General features: G+C 44.5%; 1 protein-coding gene across 2 annotated transcripts; it reads left to right on the top strand.

Moving 5' to 3' along the window:
• Positions 1–11,785: 11,785 nt before the first annotated feature.
• REPIN1 (replication initiator 1) lies at positions 11,786–19,878 on the top strand. Of its 2 annotated transcripts, none has more exons than XM_043966105.1 (4): positions 11,786–11,979; positions 13,211–13,316; positions 13,606–13,683; positions 14,557–19,878. In XM_043966105.1, exons 1-4 carry the CDS (start codon positions 11,875–11,877, stop codon positions 16,365–16,367), a joined length of 2,100 nt encoding a protein of 699 aa, XP_043822040.1. In that variant the 5' UTR covers positions 11,786–11,874; the 3' UTR covers positions 16,368–19,878. The 2 variants fall into 2 exon arrangements, with proteins under 2 accessions (XP_043822040.1, XP_043822039.1); XM_043966104.1 differs by having other exon boundaries at positions 14,554–19,878.
• Positions 19,879–23,236: the final 3,358 nt, after the last annotated feature.

Genomic DNA, 23,236 nt, shown 5'->3' with positions numbered 1-23,236 from the left:
ACATTGCTAATATAGTGTCATTTTGTTGCAATGGGAGGTTGATCAGGAGAGTCTCTGCTCAACCTGATGAACCCCTCAATCAACTTGGTGAGATTATAGGGCCTAGACCAGGGATGCTGGAGCCAACTCTTAACTGGTTTGTGAAAAGGAACTGCTAAATTCTCAGTGAGTATTTAAGCTCAGAAATTGACAAACGCTACAAGTCAGGATTCGATTTATTGTTTAATCGATTGTCTAGATTTAAGAAAATGAAAGAAATGTGAATAGTGCTGATTAAACTTTAAAAAGTGTCAAGAGTACTTTTGGAGAGCCAGATGTTAAACATTTAACTAACACTTAATAAATAAATAATTTTAATATACAAATAATTAAACATTTAATTAAACTCCTGGACTGGACTGTTGTGGACTGGTGTCAGAAGGAGGCACTTCCATCCCACTTGGAGAGAGACAGACTGGGGTTGATTTGAAGATGATTGTTCATTTAGAGGGGCAAGGAAGGAGAAAGGGGCATAGACAGATCGTTGCCAGAGGAGAATAGTATAATAGTAAGAGTAAGCTCTCTCTCTCTTGCTTCTCCAGACCATGGTGTAGCAGAGTAGTAGACTAGGGAATGGGATTATTCTTTCCCTCTCAACTCCACCAGGAGTAGCAATGGAAACTTAGAGTAGAAGCACATGGCAAACTGAAACTCAATCCTAGATAACTTCTGACTTCCTATTCCCTTTTCTGTGCACAGGTTGGTGACTAGTTTACATATGTACTAATTGGTCTATGGGCAGCTATGTGGTAAGGTGGATAGAAAGTTGGGACTAGGGTCAGGAAGACCTAAGTTCAAATTTCTTCTCAGACACTAGCTAGCTATATGGCCCTGGGCAAGTGATTTAACCCTGCTTGCCTCAGTTTCCTCATCTGTAAAACGAACTGAAGAAGGAAATGGCAAGACAATCCAGTATCTTTGCCAAGAAAACTCCAAATGGGATCAAGAAGAGTCAGGCAGGACTGAACAACAATAATAACAATAACAATAATCAGTCAATAGTGAATAAATATTTATTAAGCGCCCCCTTTATGCCAAGCATAAATCCAGTCTCAGACTGGATTTGAACTCAGGTCCTCCTGAATCTAGGACTGATGCTTTATCCACTGCACCACCTAGCTGCCCAAGAATGACTTTTAAAAGGGCAGAAGCTTTTGATTGACATGAAAGAATGCAGTGGGTACACAAACTAAGGGACCAATATCTCTAGATCGGGGTTTCTAACCTGGGGTCCAGGTCTGTGGGTGGATTTCAGGAGACCCCTGAACTGGGAAGGGGAAAATTCATATGTTTAATTTTCACTAACTTCTAAGCAAAATCTTTTTTTCCAATTTTGACTGTAGGCAAATGACTATGATAGTATCAGCAGTGCCAGGTGCTTTGGCACCAATAAAAATCACAAATATTTTCACATCGTATTACAGTTGTTGCAGATGTCTTGAATTATCATTTATGCTCCTCATTACTTTGAAATTACTATAGTTATTAGCCCCACCACTGGATCACATGTGATCACAGTTTTGCTGTCTACAGAATGTATTTTAATATAATTGGTTTCCCAAATTTTATAGTCAGTGTTTCTGATAAACACCTCATTTCTAAAATATATAGGGAACTAAATCAAATTGATAAGAAAGCAAGTCATTCTCCAATTGAGAAATGGCCAAAGGATATGAATAGGCAGTTTTCAGATAAATCAAAGCTATCTATTGCAATATGAAAAAATGCTCTAAATCACTATTGATCAGAGAAATGCAAATTAAAACAACTCAGATTGGCTAATATGACAAAAAAGAAAAATAATAAATGTTGGAGAAACTGTGGAAAAATTGGAACACTGATGCATTGTTGGTGGAGTTATGAACTGATCCAACCATTATGGACAGCAATTTGGAACTATACCCAATGGGTGATGGGGCTGTGTATACCCTTTGATCCAGTAATACCACTACTAGGTCTATATCCCAAAGAGATCATAAAAAAGGGAAAAGGACCCACATGTACAAAAATATTTCTATTTTTGCAGTGGCAAAGAATTGGAAATTGAGGGAATGCCCATCAATTGAGGAGTGGCTAACCAAGTTGTAGTATATGTAATGGAATACTATTGTGTTATAAGAAATGATTTAGCAGGCAGATTTCAGAAAAACCTGGAAAGACTTAAGTGGACTGATGCTGAGTGAAGTGAGAAGAACCAGGAGATCATTGTACACAGTAACAGCAACATTTTATGATGATCAGCTGTGATAAACTTAGCTCTTCTCAGCAATACAAATCAGTTCCAAAGAACTCATGATGGAAAATGCTCTCCACATCCAGAAGAAAGAACTGTGGAATCTGAAGGCAGATTGAACCATACTGTTTCTACTTTTTGTTTTTGAGGTTTTTCCTTTTTGTTCTGATTCTTCTTTCACAACATGACTAATGCAGAAATATGTTTAATGGGATTGCACATATATAACCTATATGAAATTATTTTCTGTCTTGGGGAGGGGAGAGGGAAAGGAGGGGGGAGAAAAATTTGGAACTCAAAATCTTATAAAAACAGATATTGAAATTTATCTTTATATGTAACTGGAAAATAATAAAATGTGTTTAAGATTAAAACCAAAAACCAAAACAAAAAAAGGGAAAAAAGAGAGAGAGATATTGGTTTCCTTTGGAATTCTCTGTATTTTATTTTACGCATTTTAAAAACATTATTCTGAGAAGGGGTCCATAGACTTCACCAGTTGCCAGAGGGTCCATGACACTCACAAAATAGTTAAGAACCCTTGTTCTAGATGGTAGAAGAGCCTGGGACATTGTGAGTAACTGGGTCCTGCTGATGTTTTTAGATTCAAATTTAAAGGATGGGCCAGGTGTTTGTATATTCCAACAGCACAACCTAGTGGTGACAGTCAATACAGTATAATTTCGCGTATGGAATTGCATTGTCAACCCTGAAGCCCCATGGGCCCAGAGGCCTGAGGTGAGCCTGGGAGAAAGCTAAGCCTTCTAAGACATGGAGTGAAGAGAGAATGCATTCTGGGCATGCAGGACAGCTTGCTCAGCAATGGAGAGGCGAGAGATGGAATGTGAAGTTCAGAGAAAAGCAGAGCCTGTAGTAGGGGAACCATGTGAATGAGTCTGGAAAGGTAGGCTAGAGTCAGGCTGTAAAAGCCTTTAATACCCAAGTTTAAGAATTAGTATTTTATCTTAGAGACTGAAGGTTATCAAGCAGGGAAGTAGCATAGTCAAGTGTGTGTTTTACCTAGAGAGATTGTTTTAAAGACTATGTCAGAGACAGTTTGTAGAGGGACATACTAGAAACTTGGAGACCAATGCTATTGCCATAGTCCAAGAGAGAAGTGATATGGCCTGAATTTGGGTGGGGATGGTGTGAGAGAGAAGGGTGTAAATGCAAAAGATTTTGTGGAAGTATAATTCACAAAAGTTGGCAGCTGTTTATGATAGATCAAGGCCAAGGGACAGTGAAATAAGATTTTTTGATTGTGAATCTAGTTGACTGGAAGGATTGTGACACTCTCAGAATAAATTTTGTTTTAGATATGTTTAGTTTATAATGCTTTCAAGACAAGTCCAGTAAGTAGAAATGTCCAGCAGGAAGTTGGGCAGGACCAAAACTTAGGAGAGAGATAAGGGCAGGATTTGGAGTTGTATCCTTAAGACAAGTAGCAGGAAAAACACTCATTCAGGGGATGAGAAAGGAACAGAGACCACAGAAGTGACAAGTGGGAGGACCATGATGGAAAGGGAGTAGGAAGCAGGGTGGGATAGGGAAGGAACTCACACCATTAAGTGGAAGGATTGTCAATGCCCTCTAAATTCAGTACCCTGGGGAAGAGTCCTGGTCATCTTACCCTAGTTTTCATTTGATATAGATTTGGTAGTCACCTGAATAGGGATGATAATTGCATCCTTGGGAATGGAAGAGATCAAGAGAGTATATAGAGAAGAGAAAGTGGCTCCATGATGAGGCCTAGAGAAAACCCACAATTAGTGGGTGAGACCTGGATGACACCAGCCAAGGAGACCAAGGAGTAGTCAGACAGGCAAGGGGAGGATGAGGAGAGAACAATGTCATGAAAGCCCAGGGAAATGAGAGTATGAAAGAAGAGGGGCTGATCAACAAGGCCAAAAGCTGCAGAGATAAGGTGAAGAAGGGTGACTGAGAAAAGGACAGCAGATTTAGCAATTAAGAGACTACTGACTCCCCAAAACACTAAAATATTTATGGGGACACTTTATTTAGTATCAAGGAATTGGAAACAAAATAGATGTCCATCAGTTGGAGAATGGCTAAAAAAAACTTTTCCATGTGAGTGTAATGGAATATTGGTGTGATGTAAGAAATGAAAAACATTAACAATTATGAGATTCATAAGAAGACATATTAACTGATGCAGAATTAAGTCCTCAGAACCAGGAAAACAATATACAAAAGGATGACAACAATATGAACAGAAACAAAACCAAAGGCTGTGAAATTATGATGAAGCTTTACCCTAGAAAAGAGTTAAGGAAATTTACCACTCTCCTTTCTTTATAGAAGTGAGGGATTGTGGGTCTGAAGTAAGCGTGTATGATCAGGTATGGTTGATGTGTTGATTGGTTTCATAGAACTTCCTTTTCTTTCTTTTTTTATTCTTTGTTACAAGAGATGACTTGCTAGGTAGTGGGGGAGAGATGGAAGAAGGGATATGTTAAATGAATGTGGTATAAAAATAGAATGTATCAATAAAAAATAAGATAAACAGAAATTTATTGTAACTTTAGAAAAAGCATGTTCAGTCATGTGTTAGAGTTGGAAGCCAGATTGTAAGGGATTCAGATTTGAGTAAGAAAGGAAGTAGAGGCAAGTACAAATGGTTTTTCATAAGAACTGGGCAATGAAAGGAAAGAGATATGTGATTTTAGGTTGAGGTAGTAGTAGAGCCAAGTGAAGGCTTTTTAAGGCTGGGGCAGACCTTGGTTCAAATGCACTAGAAGAAGAGTGAATAGATAAAGAGAATTTTAAAGTGGGGGTGAGGAGAGACTCAGTCAGATAAATAGATAAGCAGGTTGATGTAGAGGCAAGGTTTTAGAGGAGACAGGATAAGATGGAGTCAAGGACATGAGTAGAAGGGTTGGCTTTGGCAAGGAGAAAAGCTACTTTCTCAGAGCCTGAGCCATTCCCTTGCCATCTAATTCAGTATACCACACTCCATAACACCTATGAAGACCTGATCCTCTTTACAAAGTTTTATCAAGAAGATATCTTTATCAGTGATCATTTCAGTGCCTAATAACCTTCACTACAAGGAGGCTCTTGCTTATATATTTCCTGAATCTCTCACACTACTATTTAAATGCAATTCCTTTTGTCCCATCCTCAATGAAGATGAGATTGTCTTATAAAATGTAACAGGAAATTGGAATATTATCAGAGTCCCAACTCCAGCCAGGCCCTGGTACTTGATTATTTAACATATTGTCTATTCCCTGTTAAAATGCAAATAATTCCAGAAAAATAGCTCTGCAAACCACATCAGTTAATCAGTCCATAGTCTAAATAAGTTCTTGGAAAATTTCTGACTGAGAAGACATTTTAAAAAATTATTAATTTATCTATTTTTATGAATACTTATGATCTCTCCTTCCCACTGCCCCCCCAATTGAACAATTAAAAAGAAAAAGAAAAAGTCCTTTTAACAAATATATTTAGTCCATCTCCAAACAGACACAGATACAGAGAGGTAATCACTTGAGGCAAGAGGACGTCTGATAACATAGAAGACAACTGGTATAAAGTTAAGAGAGAAAGAGCCCTGGCAATCATGAAGTGTGCTGCATAATGGTACCACAAAGAGAGAAAGGAAATTGAGTTCTTGCAATATCAGAATCATGAATAGCTTTGGCCATATGAGTTCCCTACACTAGTGCCTAATTATCATTGTAGTCTAAGTTTTTTTCACTCTTCTCATTGACTCTATGTGCCCCTATGGAAGAGTGGGCCCAAGTTTGAAGGAGGGAAGGGAAAATGGTTTGTATTAACTATTATTTCTTTGCCATTTTAGTAAATGCCACTGCTAATGAAAAAATTTATTGCCCAGAAAAATAAATTTCCACTTTAGCCATGTCCAAAAAATGGATGTGAGAAAAAGTTTGATAGGGTATAGGAGAGAGGTATTGCCTTGAAGTCACTGAATGCCTGATTAGAAGTGTATTAGTGGGGCAGCTAGGTGGTGCAGTAGATAAAGCACTGGCCCTGGATACAGGAGGACCTGAGTTCAAATCTGGCCTCAGACCCTTGACACTAGCTGTGTAACCCTGGGCAAGTCACTTAACCCCAGTTGCCTCACCAAAAAAAAAAAAAGTGTATTAGGGATGGCAAGAGAGCTAAAGAGTGGGTGGAGGGGTCCTAGGGCCACATGAAGGAATTGTGCCTCGAAGGCTCTAGAAGTAGCTACAGGGGACATAAAATGTGAAGTTATTGGGGGTTGGGTGGGGCAAAACCTCCTAATACCCTAGAATGCTTCCCAACTACAATAGACAATTATTGTAGCTATGTCCTCAACAGGGTATATGGGTACCCTGATGAAATAGCCTCCCCTCATGCTGCTGCTGTTGAGAATTGTATGAAATTGTACGTAGTATCATATACAAGTCATATGCTAAGGATAGAAAGAATCATTCTCCTTTATATTTATCTTCCTTTCCTTTGCATTATAACTATTTGTCTACATTCCTTTGGGGGGGGGGCTCCAGGGAGAGACCTGTGAATTCACAGAGAACTCACTAGGAAGAAGCATCCTCTACTACTGCAGAATGGTACCTACTTTGCAATTTATGGTCTTAGAGTTGCCTGGGTGCACAGAGAAGTTAGCCTGCCCAGAGTCACACAGCCAATGTGTCAGAGTCCGAACTTGAACCCAGGGCTTCCTGGTTCCAAGACTTGTTCTCTATCTACTCATGGTACAGTGATACCATTTCCTTTTGGAAAATTTTTTATTGATTTCTTCTATTTTTTACACCAGTGATATCAAGCTCAAATAGAAATGGGAGCCACAAAATAATATGTAAAAATCCATATGGGCAGCATATTAACTTAGAAAACCACATATTAACAATATCCATGTTGTATTGTATTTTTTATTTATTTATTTAAATATTTCCCAATTATATATCTTTTTTTGTTTTGTTTTGTTTTTTGGGGGGCAGTGGGGGTTAAGTGACTTGCCCAGGGTCACACAGCTAGTAAGTGTTAAGTGTCTGAGGCCAGATTTGAACTCAGGTACTCCTGAATCCAGGGCCGGTGCTTTATCCACTGCGCCAACTAGCTGCCCCTCCCAATTACATTTTAATCTGTTTTGAGCTGCACTGGGGAGGGTCACAATGCAGTCAGGCCAGAGTATTTCATACCTCTGTCTTACATCACCATAGTACTCACAGTATCCCTTCACCATAGTATGTCCATTATCCCTTCCTCTCCCAGAGACTCACCTCATATAACAAATAATATGCACAATGTTTATGTGTTACCTGTGGATCTGCCACCTCCACAAAGCAGTGGGCTAGAGGTGTCTTTTTGTATCTCTTCATTCCTGCTTCAGTACTGTTTGATCTTTATAAATGTGTTACATTTACTTTTGGGTTTTTGGTGTATGGTGATTCTTTCCATTTGCATTGCTGTAATTACTGTATATGTTGTTTTCTTGGTTCTACTTAATTTACTATGTATCAGTTCATGTAGATCATTCCATGCTTCTCTGTATTCATCACATACATAATTTCTTTTTTTTCATACATAATTTCTTACAGGCATGTATAATTCCATTACATGCATGTATTCATAATTTGTTTACCCATTTCACAGTCAACGGGCAAATAATTTTATTCCAGTTCTTAGCTATCACAAAAAGTACTCCTGAAATATTTTTGGTGTATATGGTGGGGTCTTTCTTCTTACCAATGACTTCCTTGGAGGTTTAAGCCCAGTAATGGAGTCTTCATTTTTAACTAGAAGTATCTTCAGCGATTACTTCCTTGATGGGTAGATATGTCATGACTCATTAATCTGAACTTGGGGAGTGGAGAGCCTAGCAAATATGGAGGTGTTATGGTGCCTGGAAATCCTGTCCTTGGAAGTTGGTGGGAGGGGCCAGAAGGGGCTAAGCTTTGAAGTAGAAAGGATCTTGATCTGGGGTTTTATATTATATGTAATAGGGGGTTAGGGGAGCTCAGAGCCTTTCTTCTGAGGCAGAGAAGTGAGCAGCTAGCCTCATTGAGAGAATTCTTTTCTAGTATCTATGGCTAGAATAAGATCTTCATGGTCTGTAGCTTGATGATTCTGATGTTTGTTTTTATCACATCCTTTTTCTGTTAGGAACAGATTGTCATCATGGAAAGAACACATGCCATGGAGTTTGAAGATCTAGGTTCAAATTTCAGCTCTGCTTATAACTATCTCTGTGACTTTGGGCAAGTTACTTAACTTTTTTCTGGGCCATAAGTTCTTCATCTGTAAAATAATGAGGTTGGATTAGATGGTCTTTAAGGTTCCTTCTAGCAGGCAAGTTATTAAAGTAGGTTTTTTGGTTTTTTTAAGATCCTTTTGAGGGTAGCTAGGTGCACAGTGGATAAAGCACCGGCCCTAGATTCAGGAGGACCTGAGTTCAAATACAGCCTAAAACACTTGACGCTTACTAGCTGTGTGACCCTGGGCAAGTCACTTAACCCTTATTGCCCTGACCAAAAAACAAAAAACAAAAGATCTTTTTGCTATTCTAGGTGATAAAGAGGAAAGAAATGGGGGGTGGGGTGGGTATTCATACTTAAGGGTGGAAGAACTGGGTGAAATTGATGCTTCCTGCACTGATAGCAATAGTAGTGAGAGGTACAGAAAGGGATTCTACCCTGGTAGCTCAAGGATGCTGACCACCAGTACTGACCAGCAGAGAAAAGGAAGAAAACACCAAATGGGATTCAATCTGTCTGGTTTGATTCCCAAGTGTTCATCATTCGCATGATGCCCCGTAATAGTCCCAATGCACTGCTCTCATCATGTCTTCACACCACTACTCAAAACATTTCAGTTCCTCCATATTGTCTTACCCAAAAAAGTATAAAGTCACACATGATCTGCCTGCAGCCTATTTTGGCTTTATGTCATGATCCTCCTCTTCAGCTAGGTGGACACTTCTTCCCCTGTCCTCATGTACAGTCTCCTGCTTATGCTGTCTCCCATGCCGAGAAAGGATACCTTTACATCCTGCTATCTTCATCTGTTGACATCTTTTCCACTGAGGTGCTGCCTTCTGATGAAGTCTCAATCTCTCTGATATCCCACTCCTCCAAGCTAAAGATGAATGATCTCTTGCTAATCATATTTCTCACAACACTTTGGCCCTATCCTTTGCATTCATTTTACTCTTTTGTGCATCATACTTACCTGTGTACCTGTTTTTCCTGACCTCTGTTAAGGCAGTGTTTATATCAGTGGTTGTTAACTTGGGGTCCTTGACCCACAAAGGATCCAGGAATAGATTTCAGGAGTTATGTGAACTTGGATGGGGAAAAAATATAAATATACACATACATGCATCTGTATTTTTGCTAACTTTGATTTCCTTCATAATCCTATATATTTTATTTTATGCATTTAAAACCATTATTCTGAGGGGTCCATGGGCTTCACCAGATTGCCAAAGGGTTTCAAGGCCCCCCAAAAGGCCCCTACTCTGTGTTCTATACACCCTTGTACCTCTATTACCTAATATTTAGTAAGCACATAGTGAATGTTTGTTAAATGAATGAGTAAATGAAGGTCTCCTTCCTGACTTGGATCCTGTTGCTTCACAATGGTTATCTGTGTTTTAAAGTAGTCTGAGGGGAGAAAATGAAAATCAGAATTTGTTGGGCCTGGGAATCACCTCTATTTCTGAAACTCACTCAGGCCTTTGCTGTAGCTCACTTCCCAAGGGCAGGGAGACACTGCCTGGGACTGGAATGGGGACCAAGAGAAGGGTCCTCTTGGGGTCTGTATTGGATGAGAAGCTATATTACCTATCAATAAGATGATGGAGATTTTATGAAGGAATTCCTCTCTGCAATGCTCTGGAGCTCAGGGATGAATTGTCCTGTCCTGAAAAAGGTAACAGGTTCTGATCAATGATTAGAAGGGGTTGTCTAGAGCCACAAATGACTTGGAGTAAATTGTTGAGTAGGTCAAGTGGTTACTCCTACTTCACTCCTCTTGTGAAGATTGATTTTAATGGTGTAAATTTAAAGGTATAACTTTCAGACTAGGAAGAAGAAAATGAATCCATGGTAAGTGGGCAGGGGAGGTAGTTCTTTGAGGGGAGGCAAGGCCTTGCAATGTCCTTCATCACAAGATGCATATACCTTCTACCTAAGTTTTGGTTCTCTCATTAAGTAGCTTTAAGACCCTGGGCAAATTTCTCTGGATCCTGATTTCATTTGGAAAACAAATGTTTTAGACCAGAAGCTCTCTAAAGTCCTTTCTAATGCCAGTCTGGTCACCCATACCCTTCCTTTTCCTCCTTCTTTCTTAATATTGCACATATATCCTTAGCCAAGATTCTCTCAGTCACCTCAGACCACTGTGATCCTTTGCCAAGGAGGTAAAGGATGGTGATCCATGAGGACAGGTTAAAAAACTGGGACCTCTTCAGGATCCCAGGCTGAGCTGGGAGTACAGGCAGAAAAAGATAGATTTGTCATAGATGAAAAAATTGATCCTAGGGCCTGATAGGATTTTAAGAAATCATTTGGTCGTTCCCCTGATTCCATGAAAGGAACCCAACTACCGGATCCTGTTGGATGAAGGATTTAGTCCCTCATCCACATAGTTTTTTGGGATTTTAATTGGCCTCAACCACTGCCTCAATTAACCAATATATATCTATTAAGTGCCTAGTGTATACCATGCACTGTATTAGGACCTGGGGAAGAAAAAGAATGAAACAATCCCTAATCACAGTGAGCTTGGGTTCTAATGGGAGAGTCTATGGATCTATATCTTTTTATCATATTCAGTCCCTCATCTGTAAAAACGAGCTGGAGAAGGAAATGGCAGGACAAAATCCCAAGTGGAGTTACGAAGAATCGGACGCAAGTGAAAAAAATAGGCTGCACATGGTGCCAGGCGCCGCGCTATGTACGCACTGGGTAGTTAATCACACGGTGCCAGGGGAGGAAGGGCACGGCGCGGGGGCGGAGGCCGGGGTCAGTGCAGGAAAGATATTTTACCAATGAGGAAACCGAGGCCCAGAAAGGTGATTCGACTGCACAAACACAGCCACCCCCAACCCGCGTCGGGTTCTGAGTTCGGGGGGAGGGGGAGGGTCTTTTCCCAGCAACACAACAGAGCTAAGATTCATGGAAATCTGGACCTTCGGCACAGGTCCGCGCCCTGGAGGCTGCACCTGAATTTCCTGTCGGAAAGCCCACGTTAGAATCCTAGCTAATGCCGACCGCGTGACCTTGGAGAAGTCTCAGTTTCCCCATATGTAAAATAAGGCGCGTCCCGGAATCTCTCGTGTTGAATCCCACGACAACCAAGTACTCCCAACCCCAATCGCGTAGCCAGGCCGAGTCCCTCGGTCCAGCGCTGGAGAGGACACCGCCCCGCCCCGCGCCCGCCCCCCCGCAGAGGCCTTGGCAGCTCCGCCCCTCCCCGCCCTGCGCCCAAGCACGGGGACTGACCCTCGGCAGCTCCAGTAGTCACATGGTGCTGGGCTCTGCCAGGGAAGGAGGGAGGCACAGAGGGTCGGAGCGCGGACAGGGGGAGGAAGGAGAGCTCGAGGGAGGCCGGGAGGTGGCGGGGAGGGGATGGGCCTGGCAGCGGTGAGGCTGGGCCTGCTGCTGGGCGGGGAAGCGGCGCCGGTTTCCCCGTACATGGATGGGAGGCGTGCATACAAGCACACGGACCGGGAGGTACGACCCTTCGGGGGCCGACTATGGGGGAAGCTGGAAGGGGGGAGATTTAGAAATAGGGGCGAATGGGGCCTACAACGCCTGGGGTGCGGGGCAGACGAGGGCGCATGCGCGGGAGGAGAGGGGTGGCCGTGCGCTTGTCTTGGACACCACGGGTTGTGTGTGTAAGGGGGATATCTTGAGCACTGGAGGCGCGGGGGGTGTGGGGGGGCGCCTGCGCCTTTTGTGGGGCCCAAATACTCGTGGGTGCAAATGCGTATGTCCACATCTCTGCGCATGTGCGGGGGGCTCCGGATGTGTGGGTGCGCACGTACACCTGGAGCTGCGTGCACGCCCCCTGCGTGGGAGAGGTGTGCTGGCCGCCCTGGCTCCGCGCGTCTCGGCCCTGCCTTTGTTCTCCACCATTGCCCAGGGGTGGTGGAGTGTGAGTATGCGCAGACCTGGCCTCCTGGCTGTCTGGGGAAATGGGGAAAGTGAAGACAAAATAAGGGCGGGTGGGAGAAGCCCTTCGGGGGATAAAAGGATCCCTGGATTGGGGTGGGGGCAGAACCCCAGAATCTCAGGCCATTAAAGCCAACCTCAGCCTGACCTACATCCCCCTCTGCAACGTAGTACAAAAAGTGGTCACCCAGCCTTCCCTCCATTCCACTTGGGCATCACTCAGATTTTTAAGAGTTTTTTCCTCTTTACATTCGTCTGAAATCTGCCTTCCAGCAACTTTATCTTTATACACTAAAAACAGCCTCTTCCTCCCTAAAATCTTTCAACCAGTCCTTGTAAAGGTACGGTCTTAAAGCCTAGATCCATCCTGGTGGTGTTTCTGAATGTACACACTAAAGCTTGTCAGTATCCTTCCTAAAACAAAGTGCTCAGACCTGAACACAGTTCTCCAGGTGTGCTTTGACCAGGGCAGAATACAGTGGGGCTATCTCTTTCTTGGTACTGGATGCTGTGTGCCTCCCTTAATACCACTTAAGATTGCTTTAGCTTTGTTTTAGCTGCTGTGTCAAACTGCGCATTCATGTTGAACTGGAGTCCACCAAAATCCCCAAGTGCCTCCCCATCTTATACTTGTGAAATGACACTGATGTGAAAACACTTGTGGGGAAACTAACAATTGCTCCATGAAAACTGGTTTCTCTCCATCTGTCTCTGGGAGGACTGGGCCCACTGTAGTTAGAGTAAGTCTTGTTTGTCTGGAGTGGTGTAGGTGAAGTTTTTGTTGTTGCAGGCATCCCTACATTCTGGAAAGGATCGGAGATATCTCTCTCCAGGGAGAAGTAGGTTCATTCGGAAAAGAGGCTGGAAGGAGAATCGCCTGTTCCTGCATTCCCAGGGTAGGCTCTGGGGTTCTTCCTGATGCCACCTAAGTACATATGTAGACGATCACATTTCAAGTAAGGGCTACAGTGGGGCAGTATTCGTTGGTGTACCCAACTGCCTGGCCTATGAGAAAGAGCTAATTCTCTCTTCCTCTAAGAAGAAAAGGGAAACTGGGGGGACAGTGGGGGCGGGGGAGGACACTTGGAGTAGGTGGCAAGGCAGGACGCTGGAGGAACCCTAGGGAAAAAAGCCTTGTTGCTGCCATTTCTCTCCCCTACTCAGTATGGCTATTTATCCTTCTAGGGTCTCCTGGGGAGGAGCCATGTGGCAGTGGGGGGCAGCTCCCTTCTGGTGGGGGCAGGGTGCTCCGAAACACTACAGGTAAGTGTCTCTTTCCTCAGTGCACTTGGTCCTCTTGAGTCTTGAGCAGCTAGCTGTGGCCCTGAAGATAAAGACCACTATGCTGTTCACTCTTTGGGTTGGGGAAGGAGTTGGAGGGGTAGGCCTCATAGGCCTCAGCTTATTCCTTGCCCAGGGTGGCTTTAAGGACTGCCTTCAAGGTGCCTGGCTGTGCAGGGGGATTATTTCTCTGAAGGGCAGTAGTGGTATTGGCTTTTTCCCTTTTGCCGCTTGGAGGATCAGAGTACACAGTAAGTGCTGTCTGAAAGTCTGGGAGAGAGCATTGTAACTTGGAGTATTCAGGACAGACTTCATGGAAGAGGGGAGGCATGAAATGACTTGATTTGGGGGTGGGGGGGCAGGACCTGGGATTATATTGGTACAGGGAACTCCCTGTACTAATAGATCAGCTCCTGCTTATGGTCTTTGTGAGTTGTCTGGGGCACTGAAAGGTTGAAGTGCCTTGCTTGGGGTTGAACCACCATTGTATCAGAGGCAGGAACTGAACCCCGGTGTTCCTGACTCTGAGGCTGCCTCTTTGTCCACAATATTTAGAGCTACATAGTACCCTAAGGGAGGTCCAACCCTCTCAATTTATAGAGGAGGAAATGGCCTTCTAGAGGGGTCATTTAAGACTACTCTGGGGCAGCTAGGTGGCTCAGTGGATAAAGCACCAGCCCTGGATTCAGGAAGACCTGAGTTCAAATCTGACCTTAGACACTTAACACTTACTAGCTGTGTGACCCTGGGCAAGTCACTTAACCCCAATTGCCTCACCAAAAAACAAAACACAGACTTTCCCTAGGTCACATGGTAGCTCTTCTAAACTGACTCTGATTTCTTTATCCCCAGCAGGGCAAGGACCTCTGCTGGAGCGTCGTTGCAGGAGACCCCCTACTGTAGGTCCATCCCAGGCTCGACTCTTCTCTGGATCTTTTCAGGAGTCACTTCAAGGGCCAGAGCAGGATACTCATAGGATTAAATTAGAAGGGACTGTGGCAACTAGTCATGGGGGCCTGCTCCAGGGTGGTGCCTACCGCTGTGCCCGCTGTGGGAGGCACTTCCCTGGATGGGCAGCCTTGAGGCATCATAGTCGTCGGCGCCATGGCCGTCCACCCTTGCCCTGCCCTGAGTGTGGGCGTCGATTTCACCATGCTCCTTTCTTGGCCTTACACCGCCTGGCCCACTCTGCTGCCACAGCCATGCCCCCTAACGCAGGTTTCCTGTGCCAAGTCTGTGGGCAGAATTTTAGGAGTTGGGCAGCCCTTGCACTGCATGGCCAGGCTCACGCCTCATCTGCTCAAGCAGTCGCCTGCCCCAAGTGTGAAAAACGCTTCAGCCGAGCCTCTCAGCTTCGGGCACACCTACGACAGAACCACCCTCCTGCCCCGCCACCTCGTCGTTTCATCTGCAGTGGCTGTGGCCAGAGCTTTGCACAGTGGGCTGAGCTAGTTGTTCACAAGCAGATCCATGTGGCTGAAGCACAGGCATCAGAAAAGGCCCTCGCACCTCGGCCCCGAGGCCGCCCAGCACTTACTGCTGCCCAGCCAGGTGGTGATGCTGCTGACCGACCCTTCCAGTGTGCCTGGTGTGGCAAATGTTTCCGTCACAAGCCCAACCTGATTGCTCACCGCCGTGTGCACACTGGTGAACGTCCCCACCAGTGCCCCGAGTGTGGGAAACGGTTCACTAATAAGCCCTACCTGACCTCCCACCGACGAATTCATACTGGTGAGAAGCCTTATCCATGCACGGAATGTGGGCGCCGCTTTCGTCACAAACCCAACCTTTTGTCCCATGGCAAGATTCACCGGCGCCCTCAGGGCTCTGTGGAAGCTACCAGTAGCCAAGGGAGTTTCCAGATTCCCTCTCAGCTACAGGAGACTCAGCAAGACCAGGCAATAGACCCCCAGCAGGACCAGGCCATGAACTTTCAGCAGGACCAGGCCATAGACTCCCAGCAGGATCAGTCCACAGACGCTCAGCAAGATCAGGTGGACCCCCAGCAAGACCAGGTCTTAGATCCCCAGCAGGACCAGGGAATGAATCTTCCGCAGGGCCAAGATGTGGATCCTGCTGTCCCCTATAGCTATGATGAGGGTGGCCACACCTTCCGGAACCGCAGGTCTTTGCGAGGTCAGCAGCAACTACATCCTGGGGAACGTCCTTTCACCTGCAGTGAATGTGGAAAGAACTTCAGTAAGAAGACCCACTTGGTGGCTCACATCCGCATCCACTCAGGTGAGCGGCCCTTTGCCTGCCTGGAATGTGGCCGCCGTTTCTCACAAGGAAGCCACCTGGCAGCCCACCGTCGTGACCATGCCCCAGAGCGGCCCTTCATTTGCCCCGACTGTGGCAAGTCCTTTAGGCATAAGCCCTACCTGGCAGCACACCGCCGCATCCACACAGGTGAGAGGCCCTATGCCTGTCCTGACTGCGGCAAGGCCTTCAGCCAGAAATCCAACCTTGTGTCCCACCGCCGCATTCATACAGGTGAGCGGCCTTATGCTTGCCCTGATTGTGAAAGGCGGTTCAGTCAGAAATCCAACCTCATCACACACCGCAAGAGCCACAGTCGAGAGGGGCCATTCATCTGTGCCACCTGCGGTGAGAGCTTCAGCCATGAGCAAAAGCTCCTGACCCATCAGAGGAAGCATGTGGCCTGAGCCAGTGGAAGTGGGAGAGTAGAGTGGGGAGACAAACTTTGGGCAGTAGGCAAAGAGAAAGGACAGGTGTCATGATGGAGATGGACTGGAGGATGCCTGTTATGGTGATGGGGTAAGGGATGGGAGGCTTTTGGAGGCTGGTCAGGACCCTGGAGAGAGCACTGGGTGCCCTTGGCCCTGCAGGCCTTTTAGAGGTTTCCAGGTACCCCACCTGTCCCCACCTTACTGGAAGTTATGCTTCTCATCTTGCCCCCAGCGGAAGAAATATTTGAAAAGAAGATGCATCAGCAGCTGGAGAGAATGAGGAAAACATCTGGACACATGCAAATATTTCCAATATGTTAGGCAGCATCTGGATTTATTCAGACGTCTCCAGGGAATGAAATGCCCTCATGGTGTCAGTTTTTAGTAGCACCTGATTTCTTCCATCCCTTTCATGCTATTCTCCCCCTGTACCCCCAATTCCAAGCCCAAGTCTACCTTCTTTCCTTTATGTGTATGTAGCCTTCTCTCTAACCACAACTTTTTAGCTCTGGATTGTCTCAACACAGAGAGCCTTTTCTGCCTTCCCTCCCTGTTTTCATTTTCCAGATTAAGACTGTCTAAATCCTGAACTAGAGTCCCCATTTCCTTTAGTTCTTCTAGCTCTTGTTACTGTACTGTAGAGAAAGGAAGACACTGGCTTCTAATAATCTAAGAAGGGCAAATGGAAAAGCCCTGGGGAATAGGTCAGGTATGGGATAGGCATGGAAGAGATCTAAAGAACCTGTTGGAATGGACCTTAGAGTTCATCTGGTTGTCACTGAACACGGGAATTTCTTACCTCATCTCTATAGACCAGCCTGTGCTTGAATACTTCCAGTGATGGGGCCTGAAAACCCTTTGAAGGTAGTTCATTCTGCTACTGAACATCTAGTTGTTAGAAATTTCTTTCTTACATTAAATAAAAGTGTATTTTCATGTCCTTTCTACCCATTGGTTCTAGTTCTGTCCTCTGGAACCAAGCCATACATAGCAAGTCTATTTCCCTCAAGTCCCAGTGAATAAAACTGATTTGCAGCTTTGGCTGAAATGTGTTCTCTTTCTGCATTGAGTTGTGAAAGTGTGGACAACTCCTGTGCAGAGGTAGAAACCCAGAAAATAAAATTTAAAGCATCATTGGGACTTGGGGTGGTGGGTGAAGGAGAATGGGGTCAAGAATCAAGTCAGGTTCCCTGATCGAGGCATTCCAGAGTGCTGTAGACTTAGTCGTTTCTTATAGCTGGAAATCTCAAGAGAGTGCAGTGACTCCAGCCCCAGGGTTGTAATAATTTTCTAGAGGGGCAAACTGAAGCCACTCAGGGCTCTCTGGCAAGCAGATAGAACTAGGATGAGAGCCCAGGTCTCCAGGGAGCTTTATCTTCCTATTCTTTTGCTGTGGATCTTCCTATAGGCTAAACTAGGGAAGGCAGAACCATCTTTATTCCTGACTTTACCATTATCATAAGATCAAAGATTTAGACCTGGAAGAGTGAACAGATCAGAGGTTATCGAGTCCAATCCTGGCCTTTTACATATAAATGAGGCTCATAGACTTGCTTATGGTCACACAGGCAGTCAAAATCCAAATGTGGGTTCTCAAAATTAAGTTTTGTTCAGACACGACCAGCATCTTGGGTGTGATTAAGATGCTGTAAAGTTTGTAGACTGGTTAGACCCAGGTTTTGCTCTTTAGGAGCCTGTACCTTAGTGGGTAATCAAGATGTGACTTTAGTAGAGAAGGTGCTTCTAGGGTAATATCAATTATCCCAAAACTGGTTGGCAGTAGTGGGCTAATTCCACTTCAGTGTCAATTCCCATTACACAAAAATGCACGTCCATATGTAAATGAGGTCAGGCAAGTGGACAGGACCTCTTTAAATGTTTCTCCTGCCTTCCATGGGACTTGGATTCCCAATATTGTAGGTCATACGACTTTATATTTAGTTATTTGTGAACATGCTTCAGATTCATGAACTTAGAGAATATTGGAACTGGAAGAAGGGATCTTAGACTAGTATTTGATACTGTGGCTCCCCTGTGCCATTGTACTTGATACCCTCTACTTTGACTTCCATACTGTTGCATTTTGTTCATTTTACCTCTGACTGATCCTTAGTCCCTTTCCCTGATTGGTCCTTTGTTGTCCTACCCCTTAACCCTATGTTCCTCAAGACACTGCCCACTTCTTTCTTTTGAAAATACTTTTGCTTCTGTTGGCTTCAATTATGTCTATGCAGAGAACTTATCTTTTCTGGTCAAACTGGGTAACTTTTCCATATTAATATCCTGTCATAGCCTTCCCTTTCCCGTCGTCATGGAAAATAAACTTCCAGAGAGCTATAGCTTCATAAGCTCCAACTGCCCACTGAATCTCCGTCTATATGTTCTTCTAGCACATCAAAATCAGTCTGCCCAAAACCGAGCTCGTTCTATAATCTGCAAAACCTGCTTTCCTCACATCTTCAATTTCTGCCGTAACCACCATCCTTTCAGTTACGGATGCATATTACTTGCCTTTTTTCTTAAAACTTCTCTCTCCGTCCCCCATCCCAGTATCTAATGATCTCGTCCTGAAAATTATACCTGCACAGTGTCCCCCATTGTAATCTTAGGGCCTCATCTCTCTTTGTTTAGGCTATTGTAATAATCTAACTGATCTTTGTGCTTCCAGGCTATCCCCTCCTTGCTTGAGCAAACTTTATAATGCACTGCTTTGATCATGTCACTTCTCAAAAATCATCCATGGTTCCCTATTACTTACCAAGGAAAGGATAAACTCTTGATCCTGGCATTTGAGAGATTCCATAATGTTTCCACCCTACCTTTCCAGCATCATATTACCCTTAACATTCTTTGAGCTAAGCTAGGTTTTGCTCCCCCCCCCCCATTTTCATGTTGGCCCCACCTTTCTGTGTTCCTCATGCTGTGTTCTATTTTTGGAGTAGACCTTATGTTTTCCCTTCCACCCTCCCCTATCTCTGTTGCAAAATCCCTTGAATACCCAGTCAGGTTTCATCTTGAAACCTCTAACCACCCTCTAGGTGAATGTGACCTTTCCTTCCATTTTTTTCTGGACTTTTGCATTTAATCTCACTTTCCCCTTGTATCATTGTTATTTCTGTACCTGTCTATTCCCCTGTTAGATTGTATGCTCCTTAAGAGCAAGGTCTGTGTTGTGACTTTCTGTATTCCTAAAATCTAGAATAGTTCACATGGGAGGTGCTTAATGTTTGTTCAATTGAATTAACTAGTCCAACTCCTCATTTTGCAGATGAGGATGCTGAGAGGTTCAGAGAGGTGGGAGGTGCCTTGTCCAGGGTTACACAGCTAGTTTGTGGCAGATCCTGGACTGGGACCCAGGTTAGTGCTAGTTCTGCTCCCCACACTACCACTTACCTATTAGATTGTGAAGTCCTGAAGGGCAGAGACTGTCAGATAACTCTGTATCCCCCCTCAGCAAGTAAAACAATAAATGTGTTGGATAAATTAATGAAGTGACTCTTTTGCATTAAGGCATCCTGTTAAAATGTTTCCTATGAGGAATGGTATTAACAGCTCAGTTCTGTAGCATCTTAAGGTTTGTGAAGTACTTTTTTCTCCAGTCTTGTGAGGTAGGTAGTGGGAATTTTGTCATCATTTTGGAAAAGAGGAAATAGGTTTAATGAAGTGACTTGCCCATGCTGTGCATACACCAGTAGTGTTAGAAATGTTATCCAGATCCTAGTTACTGTTATTCCCAATTCTGTGTTCTTTTGAATTCACCACAGTATCTCCCAAGAATGTTGACATTCATCTGAGGCCCCATTTCCTGTCTACCCTCCAGCCTTTTTTCCTGTGCCACTCCTATGATGTTACTAAGATTGCAAAGGGCAGGTCAGTTACCTGAAAGGGGTAATGACCCTGAGCAGGGTACTGACCTTTCTCCCACTGAAGTTTCTTATGGACAGAATATGAAAGGATGAACCCAAACTTCTTTGATGATATTAGATACTGGGATTACAGGGTTCAATGTATTGATAAGTGGGAGAACAAGACCAAGACCTCATCTTGGTCAGTGTATCTGAATGGCTTTTCCTGGGTGTCTTTGTTTTGTGTTTCTGGTGCTTTGTGTACTGTCTTGTACATTGAATTCTGTGTGTCTAAATTTTCTGAGGTCCTGGACACAGTTACACTAAAGGTTTGAGAAATATGACATTCAGTTACAAGTTCAGTAACAGCTACATTTTAAACAGTACCTAGTGCTTGTTTATACATTTGTAAGTGGGTCAAGGAAACCCGTTTAGTCCATTGACCTAATGCTGTCCTGAGAACACCCCGTGCACATCTAGACCTCTGTAACAAGGAATTAATGAGAATAGCACAGTCATCTCAGCAGAGAATAGGGTCCTGAAAGTATGGGACAAAAGAGAGATGAATTTTGATGAGAGCAGTCAGGAATCAGGGTCTGCTTTGGGGCGGTGCACTGCCATATTTGAGCACCCAGGGTTGGGAAGAAAGCACCACGTTCTTGGGAACACCAAAAGTATGGGGAGACCCAGTGTTTTCTAGGACCCTGGGTCCTATTCTGTGCTGTCGATTCTTTTTATCTGGAATAGGACTGTGAGAATAGTCCCAGAGTGACCTCCCTTCACCAGGCTTTGTGAAGTCCATACTTGGAGTCATTCAACACTTCATGTGCCAGATGGCATGAAGGGAGGAAGGCAGTCCAGGGGTGGATGATGAAGTTTTACAGATCCATGGAAGGGTCCCAGTTCTAGCTACTGGCTACTTTGGAGATTACCCTTACTTACCTGCTTGTGCACAGAAGAGGAAACGGGCCTAATAGTGTGACTTGGGAGATACGAAAGGCACCCACTCCTACCATTCCCTTGAGAATCAGTCAACATTTATTAATTAACAACTATGTGCCAAGCACAGTGCTAAGCACTGGGAGTACAAAAAAGAAACAAAAGATAGTCCCTGCCCTTAAAGAGCTTACAGTCTAATAGAGAAAACAGCATGCAAACAAATACAAAGCATTTTATATGCAAGCAGGAGGCCAATGTTACCTGATTGAAGAAAAATATACTGAGGAATAAGGTGTAAGAAGACTGGAAAGGTGAGAGGGGGGTAGATTATGAAGGGTTTTGAAGGTCAAACAGCATTTTGTATTTGCTCCTGGAGGCAATGGGCGGCCCCTAGAGTTTATTTGGGGGGGGGGGGGCGGGGAGGAAGGGAGGGTAACATGAGAGGACCAGTCCTTTAGGAAAAGCATTTTAATGGCTTGATGGAGTCTGGATTAGTAGGGAGAGAGATCAGACAGGCTGACCCACCGATAGGCTATTGCAGTAATCTACGTGAGGTGATGAGGACCTGCACCAGGATAGTGGCAGTGTCAGAGAGGAAGAGAGGGCATATTGAGGAGATGGTGCAAAGGTGAAATCAACAGGTCTTGGCAACAGCTTGGACAGAGTGCTGAGAGTGAGGAATCTGGGATGACTCCTCGGACAGAACCCTGAGGAACACCTATGGTTAGAGGACATGTGGTGGAGGAGGATCCAACAAAGGTGACAGAAAAGGAGGGTCACATGGGGGGAAAGCTGGAGTGAGGAATGTCTTGAAAACGTTATTAGCAGTGTTAAAAGCTGTAGAAGGGGGGCAGCTAGGTGGCGCAGTAGATAAAGCACCGGCCCTGGATTCAGGACTCCCTGAGTTCAAATCCGGCCTCAGTCACCTGACACTTAACTAGCTGTGTGACCCTGGGCAAGTCACTTAACCCTCATTGCCAGAAGGAGGAGGAGGAGGAGGAGAAAGAGAAGGAGAAGGAGAAGGAGAAGGAGAAGGAGAAAGAAGTAAGGGAGCCAGTCTGGAACACCACCTCTCATTCAAACTCCCCCCCTCCCTCCCAAAAGGGAACTTTCCATTGTCAGGTGGTGATCACCTAATCTATTATCTAATTAAAAAAAAAAAAAGCTTTAATGGATAGAGCACCGGTCCTAGATTCAGGAGGACCTGAGTTCAAATCCGACCTCAGACACTTAACACTAGCTGTGTGACCCTGGGCAAGTTACTTAACCCCAACTGCCTCACCAAAAAGAAAAAGCTGTAGAGGGGGCAGGTAGGTGGTGCAATGGATAAAGCACTGGCCCTGGATTGAGGAGGACCTAAGTTCAAATGTGGCCTCAGACATTTGACACACTAGCTATGTGACCCTGGGCAAGTCATTTAATCCTCATTGCCCTGCTCCCCCCCCCCAAAAAAAAAGTTGTAGAGAAGTCAAGGAGAATGAGAACTGAGACATGGCAATTAGATTATTGGTAATTTAGTAAAGAGCAGTTCTAGTGGAATAATAGAAGCCAGATTGCAAGGTGTTAAGAAGATGAGAGGATAGTGGAGGCGCCTAATGTAGATGGAATTTGCAAGGTGTTTAGCTATAAAGGCCAGAAGAGATATAGAACAATAGTTATCAGGGATGGGAAGGTCAAGTGAGGGTTTTTTCAGGATGGGGAGACATGGGCATGTTGATAGGCAATAGGAAATGAGCTAGCAGAGAGAGCGAGAGCAAGAGAGAGAGAGTGAAAATAAGTGGAAGAGTAGGCATGTCAGAGGGGAAAATATGTTGGAGGAGTTGGGATGGAATGGGATCATCTGAATAAGAAGGGTTAGCCTTGGGGAGGAGTAAAGCCACTTCATCATGTGAGAAAGGATTGAAGGAGGAGAGATGGTCAGAATACTGAGTGACTGGAGAGGAGAGAGAAGAAACTCAGCAAATGGCCTTGATTTTTGGTAAAGTATGAGAGGGTTCTCAACTGAGGGAACCCTTTACAGATCTAAATCCTGTGGGCCTGTGAATAGATATTGTTACTCTA

Source organism: Dromiciops gliroides, chromosome 5 (assembly GCF_019393635.1).
Source record: "Dromiciops gliroides isolate mDroGli1 chromosome 5, mDroGli1.pri, whole genome shotgun sequence".
Lineage (NCBI taxonomy): Eukaryota > Metazoa > Chordata > Mammalia > Microbiotheria > Microbiotheriidae > Dromiciops > Dromiciops gliroides.
The sequence above is the reverse complement of the archived record's forward strand: the minus strand, read 5'-3'. Positions and strand labels throughout refer to the sequence as shown.